At 38.9% G+C, this 10,267-nt stretch overlaps 2 protein-coding genes across 5 annotated transcripts; both read left to right on the top strand.

Moving 5' to 3' along the window:
- Window positions 3,117-7,874, top strand: LOC18790039 (U-box domain-containing protein 43). 4 transcript variants are annotated; one of them, XM_020554216.1, is made up of 5 exons: window positions 3,117-3,334; window positions 3,754-3,787; window positions 4,261-5,597; window positions 5,687-5,984; window positions 6,072-7,874. In XM_020554216.1, the coding sequence occupies exons 3-5, from the start codon at window positions 4,374-4,376 to the stop codon at window positions 7,625-7,627; spliced, it is 3,078 nt and encodes a 1,025-aa protein (XP_020409805.1). In that variant the 5' UTR covers window positions 3,117-3,334; window positions 3,754-3,787; window positions 4,261-4,373; the 3' UTR covers window positions 7,628-7,874. The 4 variants fall into 4 exon arrangements, with proteins under 4 accessions (XP_020409805.1, XP_020409804.1, XP_020409803.1 ...); XM_020554215.1 differs by having other exon boundaries at window positions 3,754-3,881; XM_020554214.1 differs by lacking the exon at window positions 3,754-3,787.
- Window positions 8,284-9,859, top strand: LOC18791263. Its single transcript, XM_007223548.2, has 4 exons — window positions 8,284-8,427; window positions 8,567-8,700; window positions 8,950-9,237; window positions 9,458-9,859. Exons 1-4 carry the CDS (start codon window positions 8,410-8,412, stop codon window positions 9,510-9,512), a joined length of 495 nt encoding a protein of 164 aa, XP_007223610.1. The 5' UTR covers window positions 8,284-8,409; the 3' UTR covers window positions 9,513-9,859.

Here is a 10,267-nt window from a genome sequence, read left to right as displayed (position 1 = left end):
AAAAAAAAATTGAAATGAATAGTATTTGCCCTTTGCCATGACAATGGGTTGTCTTCTCTCATTGAAAGTTGGTTGGAAGAAAATATTATAGATTAATTAGGAGCAGCACAAGCTGGATGGAGAGGAAATTTGAAGTTTAGTTCATGTGTGAAGTCGAATGGAAACTTACACTTATGTTAATGGTACTCATTAATTTTCAGTTTCATTGTACCTTTTAGATTACACATATCCATGAAGAGTTCAAAACCAAGTGTTGTCATTGAAGAAAATTTTTGATAATATGATACTAGAAAAGCATAAATTCCACAATTAGGTTTCATATCTGGTTCAATTCTCTATTTTAATAGAGTAATGCTATTTAGACACATAAAATTGACCACATTTGCTGACCACCTTATGTGGCAGCTGATGTGGTCATACCATGTTAATTAATAAATATTACCATGTATATTTTATTTCTATTTATTTCCTATTTTTAATAATTATTAAAAACAAAATAAATAAAATAAATAAAATAATAAATAATAAATAATAAATAAATAAAATAAAAACGTCCGTGGACTTGTCTCCACTGCTCCCTTCTTCCTCCATCAAATCTACCATCCCTTTCCTCCATTATTGCTGAGATTTGAAGTTTTCTCAATTAAAAAAAAATTAAAAAACCATGCGTCTCTACGTTTCTTCTCCTGCACTCACTTCCTCCATCAAATTAACCCATTCCCATCCTCCATTATTGTTCCACTGTGAAAGGAATTAACTACACTAAAAATTGAGTATGTACCTCAACCTTTAACCCCTTCTTCAACCCACCCAAAATAACTACACTAAGCAAAAGCTTTTGGAGATTAATTGACAAGTAAACCTCTCCTCAACCCACCCAAATTGTTCTTACTGGCAGTAGCCCAGGGACGCTAATTTCTTTTTTATTAAAAAACTCCAACTCTCACAACAACAATGGAGCATGAGAGAGACATAGTAGAGAACGACGTGAGGCTACAGACGTTAGGGTTTTTTTATTTCGTTTTTATTGAGAAAACTCCAAATCTCAGCAACAATGGAGGATGAGGAGGGGTAGATTTGATGGAGGAAAAATGGGAGCGTTGGAGATGAAGAGTCCAGGGACGCTTAGGGTTTTTTAATTTTTTAATTTTCACTTTTATTTTTTGTTTTTAATAATTATTAAAAAGAGGAAACAAATAAAAATAAAATATATATGACAATATTCATTAATTGGCATGACATGACCACATCAGCTACCACATAAGGCGGTTAGCAAATGTGGTCAATCTTGTGTGTTTAAATAGCATTACTTATTTTAATATAATATGTGCCAATACCTTCTTTTTTTTTCTTTTTTTTTTCTTTCTTTCTTTCTAAATTTCCATCACTTCGTGCGCAAATACAGCAATAGTTTGAAACTTAATGCATTTTAGGTTGGAAGTATGGTGTCATTGGTCCCTTGGATTTGTGTGATGCGAATGAGAATCGATGTCGTTGTCATTACACTGGTGAGAAAATAATTTCAGTTTTTGAAATCCTCCTGAATTTTCTTTATTTCATTTTGATTACTGGAACACTACAAGAAAATAGCCCTTACTTAACACTGCTTAATTGTGATGCAAATGAAAGATTTAAGACTGGTCTTGACTTCATTAAATAAGTGGTTTGGATTCTGATCAGTTTGACTTAACATTTTGTTTTAAATGCAGTGATGGAGTTGCTTAAGAGTCAAATTGTGGAGAAGCAAACCAAATTCAACATCTGGCTTCAGCTCTTCTCCCAAAAGAGTGATCTAGTTAAATAAATTAGCTTTGCTTCTGTATCCAAATGAGCTTCTGCTAGGTAAGTAATAAGTCATGTTAGCACAGTCAGTCTGAGGGAGATTCATTGGTGCAATGGCATTCATGGAGAACGAAATTGCTCTGTATTTCTTCTGCAATTGATGCCTTCATAGACATAACCACTCAATTGCATATAAAAGTGTCATCCACTATATAATGCACACGGTCATTTTTTGATATCTTTTCTCATCCCCTACTCACTTTCTCTGCAATTGTTTTAAATTTCCTCCCCACTTTTCTCCGCGCGATACCGATAAGAACTACTTACTGGCAAATTTAGAGACCACTTGAAAAACAAAGATGGTTATACAAATTTGGGTGTAAGTTACATTTGCCTATAAAGTTTTAGGTCACTCTCTTGCACCCAGAAAATTACCCTTTTAAGCCCACCATTAGGAGCTAAACAATGTCGTTTCATTGAGGGAACAAAGTAGTAGGAGCTAACTGGTAATTTGCTGAGCCCAAAGCAGAATCCAGTTAGTTTTAATAAATGTAATACTAAGCTTATTACATTTTTATATCACATTGTGTTCCACCTCTTTAACATTTTTCTTTTAATAATGGTCGCCCAATTTGTCACGCAAAGGCAGCTTAGAGGAAGATGTCACATCAGTCTTTGACATTGTTGTCTTGTTAGCTGTTATTGGCACTGGAGAGACGCAAACACGGCTTGGAAGAAAGACTGGGGCAGTCAGCGGCCACAGTTTAAATACTGAAATTGTTTTGAACCATCAATTTCTACGTCACGTGGAATTTGGAATTGGTCTTTGCTTTTTTAGGCAATGAAACTTCTAAGTAAATTAATGACTAGGTCAGTATTTATTAGATAAATAATTTTACACGCGCTTTTAATTCTAATATTGGTATCTTTTTGTCTTTAGCTGTGGATCAATTCAATTCTAGCAAACTGCATGATGCATTGTTAGTACGAATTTGTCCCTACTTAAAACAAACACAATCAGATAAATTGTGATTAATTTTTATTCGAATAAAAAATGATGAATCTGTCACTCTTAACGTTAAATTTTCTTTTTAGCGTTTTCATTGTGATGAGCTTTTTAGGTTTGTTTTTACCTTTTTATTTTTTGGTGTGTAACTTGTGTGTTGAATTATTCATGCATCAGTAAAACTAAAATCAAATGTACAACTTTGACAACAGCAGCAAATGCTTTCTCAGCCAGTGACCAACAGCGTGAGGAAAATTCAACTTTGACCCCAACGCATAATAGGACATGAGGACTTTCTCTGTCTTTCAGTTTGACCTTTCCACCAACATTTGAGTTTCTTCATTTTCTTCAAGTCTTCTTACCTTGTGCAAAAACCTCTGCTCTTTTTTACACAATTCCTCCATGGATGGTGGAACTTAGAGTTCAGATTAGTCATCTTCCAAGTCCCTTTCCAGAGTGCCAGTACCTCAAACAGAGACTTCAAGGCTACAAATAAGAGTGAACCTGAAATATTTTCTGCGGTCATGAATTTGGTCAACCAATGAGGTCAGGAATTCACTTCGTCTAACTCTCTCTCTCTCTCTCTCTCTCTCTCTCGTAATTTTGTTCCCTTGTGTTCTGGGCTTTGTCCTTTGAGTGTATCTCTCTCCTCCTAAAGGTTTCCAGTTTGCATCAAATACATTCTGAATTCTAATATATATGCAAGATATATGAATTGTGATTTTCATCTTTGCTTGTAATTTGTAATGAGAGTGAAGGAAGAAGTATCTGAACAAATTACACAAAACAATCTCTCTTTTAAATAATTTATCCCAACGAAAAAAGAGAAAAAAGAAGAAGCTGACAGAACAAACAGAAAAAGAGATAATTGGAGTCTGGTTTGGAACTGATTTTAGGCAGATTTTGGGTGTTGCCAACAGCCATTACTGATCATATTCTCACTATAATTGCTTTACATTGCACAGGATTACGTGTTGCACTACATAGTTGGGCAGATTGGTAAAGACAAATTCTTTTATTTTTGGCCAACAATAATTCCCGTAGATGAAATAGAGAATAGACGAGGAAGAAAAGATATAATAGAAATGAAGTGGTATACAGATTTAATCTTAGGGCCTGTTTGATAACCATTTCAATTTTAGTTTTTAGTTTTCATTTTTTGTGTGCTAGAGTATAGAGGAAAAAGAGGGAGAATGGAAGTGAGAATGAGAGTGGAGATAGGATTGAGAGGGAAGATGAGAGGAGAGGATGGGAGGGAGGAGTAACAAAAGTGAAAACGAAAACTAAAAACTGAAATCTATTTCAAATTGTTTTCACTTTCAAGATTTTGTTTTCACTTTTGTTACTCCTCCCTCTCATCCTCCCATTCTCACTCTCATTTTCCTCTATATTGTAGCACAAAAAAGGAAAACTAAAAACTAAAATTGAAATGGTTATAATATCTTTTTTTTTTACTGTTTGGAGGATTGCAGGTCCGGATGGCAATGGAATTGAATGGGATTATGAATGAAATTGACTGAGATTATAGGAAACTAGTGAAACTTGGATTGGAACAGATATCTTAAGATTTCATCTGCAACTAAAAATGGCCACAATGGACTTCAATATCGGAATTGAGGATGTAGGAGTGGCAGTACTACAGGAATTATGGAATAAGGTGGGATTTCAGGCCACGGGGCTCGTGGGCGAAACGAAGGATCTATTGTTTGAAAAGGACAGCTTTCTGGAGTTCTCCAGGAGTATTTCTGAGCTCAATATCCTCCTCAGTAGCTTGAATGCCCGAAAAGTTGAAAATGCACTGGGATTAGAGTCCACAAAGGCTGCACTGACAACATTGAGCATACAGTTGAAGAAAGCAAGCAAGATCATCAAGGATTACAAATGTGGAAGCCGCCTCCGCCTCTTGCTTAAATCACACTCAATGCTCTTGCAGATGGAGGATGTAGCTAAAGATATTGCCAAGACTGTCTCCTCTTTTCAGCTGATCAATCTTGATATCTCCCTGAGCTTGAATACTATGACCAAACAGATCATCAACAATCTAGGATCAATGGAATTCAGGTCAGCATGTGCAACGGAATCAATTGCTTCAGAGATGGAGAATTCAATTTCTCAAAATGCTAGGAATAGGGAGAATTCTCAAAAGCTTCTGGAGAAGGTTGCAGAAGCCGTTGGTGCTCGAGCGAATGCGTTCTTGGTACAAAATGAGTTGGCACTCTTGAAGCAAGAGAAAGAAGACATGGAAGCTCAAAAGAAGCAGGCGGAGGCACTTCAGCTATCTCAACTGATTGACTTCCTCTACAGTACAGAAATTGTTACCAGACCAAATGATGAGGAAACCTCTACATACCACCAGCAGTATCCAATTGATTCATTCATGTGTGAACTTTGCAAAAAGATGATGGAAGACCCAGTAGCAGTTACATGTGGCCACAGCTTTGAGAGGAAGGCAATTCAGGAACACTTTGGGCGTGGAGAGAGGAACTGCCCCATCTGCAGACAGGAGCTTTCATCACTAGAGCTCACGCCTAATGTTGTGCTGCGAAACTCTATTGAAGAATGGAATCAGAGAGACAAGGATTTAAAATTCCAAGCTGCAGTCCATGGAGTCAAATCCAGTGACCGCTCTAAAATGGACAAGGCTTTAGAGGACATGCAGTTTCTTTTGGAAATGCCTAGATATGCAACCAAAGCTGCAGAGGAAGGACTTGCAACAAAGTTGGTAGTGATCTTAAAAGACGATACAGTAAATTCTGTGGCAGTATTAAAATGTCTCTACTACCTAGCTAAACTTAATGAGGATCAAAAGGTAAAAGAAAACAAATGGTGTTGCTTATCCCAATTCCATTTCACTTTGTAATATAGATGTAATTTAAGTGGTCTTGTTGTTTGTTTCAGGAAGCCATTGTCAGAGCAGGGGCCATTCGAAGAATTGTGAAGTATATCTACAAAGGAGGAAGTAAAAGGGATGCCATTGCAGTCTTGTTGGAGTTGTCAGCAAAGGAAACCATTGGGCAGAAAATAGGAGATACAAAAGATTGTATTCCTCTTCTGGTTTCTTTACTCCATAAGAATAACCCTGATGTGTCACAGGAAGCTTGTAAGGTGTTGCAGAACCTCTCGTCAAACACACATTTTGTTGTCAAGATGGCTGAAGCAGGACACTTCCAACCTTTTGTTGCTCGCTTCAATGAAGGTAAATTGATATGCCTGAAAATGAAGGTAACTGATGTACCTTTCTACTGTTGCACAAGATAATCATTCCCGTGGTCTGTTTTTGCAGCACCTCAGGAGACCAGAACATTGATGGCTGCAGCCTTGATAAAGATGCAACTCAAGGAGAATAGCGTTGAAGAATTAAAGGACTGGCAATTTATACAGAGTTTACTTCAGATGCTCTCTTCGAGCTCACCAGCATGCAAATCTGCTTGCCTAAAATGTATGAAGAAACTTGTAGCACACCACAAGATTGTAAAGCGACTTCTGAAAGACCCTGCCACTGTACCACATTTGCTTGGCCTCATCTCATTTAACATGTCTGATCCACACTTGAAACAAGAAGCTGCTGAGATTCTTGCTAACATGATTGGAGCCAGCAAACAATTTGAACAACAAAAGTATCAGGGCTTGCAAGAGCTCCAATCAAAGCACAATGTCTGTCTACTGTTGCAGCTTGTAACCAGTGCTGAAGATCAAACCAAGATTCAATTCTTGCACCTACTGGTTGCACTGAGCTATAAATCAGAGATAGCTCGAGATATAATACGATCTGAACAGGATGCAATTGCTCACCTCTTCTCTTCCCTTCACAGTGATCATCGTGTGGTGAAAAGATGGGCAATGAAGCTCATATATTGCATATCAGAAGGTCATACTGCTGGGGTTCCACTACCACCTTCCCCTGCAAAAGAAACTGCTATTAACACCCTGGCAACCATCCTCATTAATTCACCAGACATTGAAGAAAGGTCCACTGTTGCAGGAATTATCAGCCAGCTTCCGAGGGATGATAGTAGTATTGATGAGATACTCCGCAAATCAGAAGTACTAAAAGCCATTCATGAGGTAATTTGCAGCATGGATGAGGAAAATTGGGGGAACATAGCACCTTCCATCCAAGGCACATCTCTACTGGAGAATGCTCTAGCAGCCCTTCTGCGCTACACAGAACCCACCAAGCCTGAACTTCAGAGACAATTGGGCAAGCTTGAAGTGTACCCATCATTAGTTCGTGTCTTAACCAGGGGTAGCTCACTAGCTAAGCAGAGAACAGCCATTGCACTTGCCCAACTATCCCAGTCTACTAGTCTGTCAGTCTCCGAAGAAACCATCAGGCAAACCAAGCCCTCGACGCCCCTCTTTGATCTGATGAAGCTTTTCTTGTGCTTTTCAGCATCATCAGAGAATGGAAGTATATGTTCTGTTCATGGTGCTGCTTGTTCACCAAGAGATACCTTCTGCCTGGTCAAGGCAGACGCGGTGAGGCCATTGGTGCGGACTTTGAGTAACACAGAATCTGGTGTGGCAGAGGCTGCTCTGATGGCACTTGAAACATTGCTGACAGACCACAGCACACTTTCACATGCAACTGCTGCCATTGTGGACAACCAGGGTGTGGTGGCCATTCTGCAAGTCTTGGACAGAGGATCTTTATCTGCCAAAACCAAAGCCTTAGACCTCTTTCAGAAGATCCTGGTTCATACAACGATCAGTGATACATTAAAGCAGAGGTTCGAGAGGATCCTTATCCAACTCCTCCATGATGATGAGCTTAAGAAAAAAGCAGCTTTGGTGCTTAGGCAGATGGAAATCATCCCGGAGCAGTCCTCATACTTCTAAAGATGTACAATAATATTGTATATGTGATCCATTTGCCATTTTTGCATTGTGCAGAAACTGCACCACATTAGATCAAGTTTTGAAGATGATAGCATACAATTCTCAAAGCGCATACCATACTCTAGAGATATAGATGGGCTTTAGCAAAAAGTTGGTGAAAGAAACAGCTGTGAATTACTTTGTTCAAGTTACTAGATAGTGTACAAATTCTCGTAATTTTTTATATACTGTCACACTTTTGATCTTTGCTCTCTCTTGTACATGAAGATGAAAACAGAACTATTATGGCAAGGATCATGCAGCAGCATTTACCCTCCGCCGGAAGTCCCGTGTTAAATTCTACTTTTCCCAATATCACTTGTATCAAACCCGACATCGGGTTTTAGACTAATGGGTGCTGGCCTTACAACTATAAGGCCCATATTGCCTTCCAGTATCCTATTACAAGGCCCATATTCGTCTGAGTTAGATTCAGAGCTTGTTACTCATCATGAGCCATGGCCACGCTAAAACCAAGTATAGATAATAATGGGAGCAAGGGAGTCAGATTCTCCGTGAGTGCCGTTTCAATCTTGGCAAGTGCATGATGAAACGCTCAAATAGATAAGCTTAGGAGTGGACCATAGGACCTTTATTTTATTGGCCATTGCCAATTATTGGATGAGCAAAATCCACGGCCTCCCTAATCCCTTTATAACTATCTAAACAGTGTCATCAAAATTATTAACTCAGAATCTCGTTGCTGTTGAGTTCGTTCGGGAAAAAAAAGAAGAAGAAGAAGAATGGCTTTGAGGGCAACCGTAAGTCTAACCCAAACTCTTTTCTATTGTTTTGTATTATCATCTCTTTGATTTGATTTGATTGCCTTAATTACGTTTTATATCTTATTAATATGATGCTAATCATGGTGAAATGATGATTTAATATGGGTTTGTCTAGAACAATTGGAGATCTATGCTGGTTCGGTTGGGAGAGAACCGAGCTTTTGCAACCTCAACCGCTCCCAAGATGAAACCCATTACACAAAACCTTCATGCAAGTGAACCTACTGGGTCTACCTTCCGCCGTATCAGGTTTAAACATTAATCATTCATTTGTACAAATTTTCTAATTAAGGTTAACTATACATCCGGGTAACCGGCTCAGTGCACAAATACATGTAGGTCAATCGACACACGAATTGGTTATCCGGTGGTTATGAAATTTTTTATATTTTGGATAATTTAAATTTAATCTTAAGAGGGGAATAGCAAAGTTTGTGAAGCATTGTATAATTAAGAAATGTGGAAGTATGTAATATATGCAATATTCAATCCAAGCAGGAAATTTCTTACAAAGCCAGAGAATGCACCGATTGCCATAGTGCTAGGGTTTATTACGGTGCCTATTATTATTGGGTTGCACAGCCTCAAACAGCAGCTGATGCATGCCCCGAGCGTCGTCTTCGATAAGAAGAAGAGGGAATCCATGTTCGAGGTCGAGCAACCAGATGTTGCCGTGAGCTCATCCGACAGGTTTATCAACAAATCTTTCCTCAGGAAGGTGGGTCGTATCCAGGATCCTGGCAACCCCACCATGCCTGATCCAGTCCAGCGTGACGCTTTCACTAGGTATATACATACATGCATACATATATTAATATATGTCACGTCTTCAGCTGTTTGTGAATTTAAACTACACATTCATATAAAAATTAACCTAACTAAGAGTTTAAATTCATCGTCCGACTTAAACATCTTATGTTGTCCGACATGAAAATGTTTTGGCAGATCGTACATTTTTGTATATGCAATATTAATGAAGGTTGCTTGGTTTGGTTGCAACTTGCAGGCCTCGCACTGCGGAGACGCTCAAGACTGCTGGAGTGGACCCAAGCCGTCGCTAAGAAGAAGTTTCCATCTCAACAATCGGATTGTGTCTCTAATTAAGATCCAAAAACATCTATTTCTATGCTTGGTCCCGTTAGAATATATGGTCACCATGGTGGTGTGACATTGTAAATAGAATTTTCGACATCTGTTTTCCTTTTTTCCCCTTTTTATTTTTATTTTATGTTCATAGCTTTTTGTTTTAATGCACAAAATATGTCGTATGGGTTATGTGGCCCTCCCTCACTAGTACATTAATCAGAGGTGTGAGAGGCTCCCATTTTAGTTTGTTTTCTTGGTTTGCTTGTTCTAATAAAACAGAGACACCATACCCTAAATCATTATATTGGCATTTGCTATTGTATTTGAGAGCTCTAGCATAGCATGGTGTTTTACAAAAATATATAAATAAAATGCATATCCTTGTGGCTTCCAAACCCCATCCTCAACCCCAGCCACCCCATCTCCACTCCCTTCCCTAGCCACATCCACCCATCAGACCCCTCAACCCACCCCCCAGCCCCGACTCCCCGACCCGCTCTCTCCCTGTCTCCCTCTATCTGTCGCACCAGACCGCCCTAAATCTAAACCCCCCAACCATCGCAACCCCTACCCACCCCACAGACCTGCCCTGACCTCAACCCAACCCCCACATATCAACCCCTCCCCGACCCACTCTCTCCTCTCCTTCTCTTCTTCTCTCTCCCCTGTCTTCGTCAACCCCCTCATCCTAATAGTATAACCTCAAAAATCTGAGAAATAATTTAGATGA

Source organism: Prunus persica, chromosome G1, assembly GCF_000346465.2.
Source record: "Prunus persica cultivar Lovell chromosome G1, Prunus_persica_NCBIv2, whole genome shotgun sequence".
Classification (NCBI taxonomy): Eukaryota; Viridiplantae; Streptophyta; class Magnoliopsida; order Rosales; family Rosaceae; genus Prunus; species Prunus persica.
This window is presented reverse-complemented; position numbering and strand designations above follow the sequence as displayed.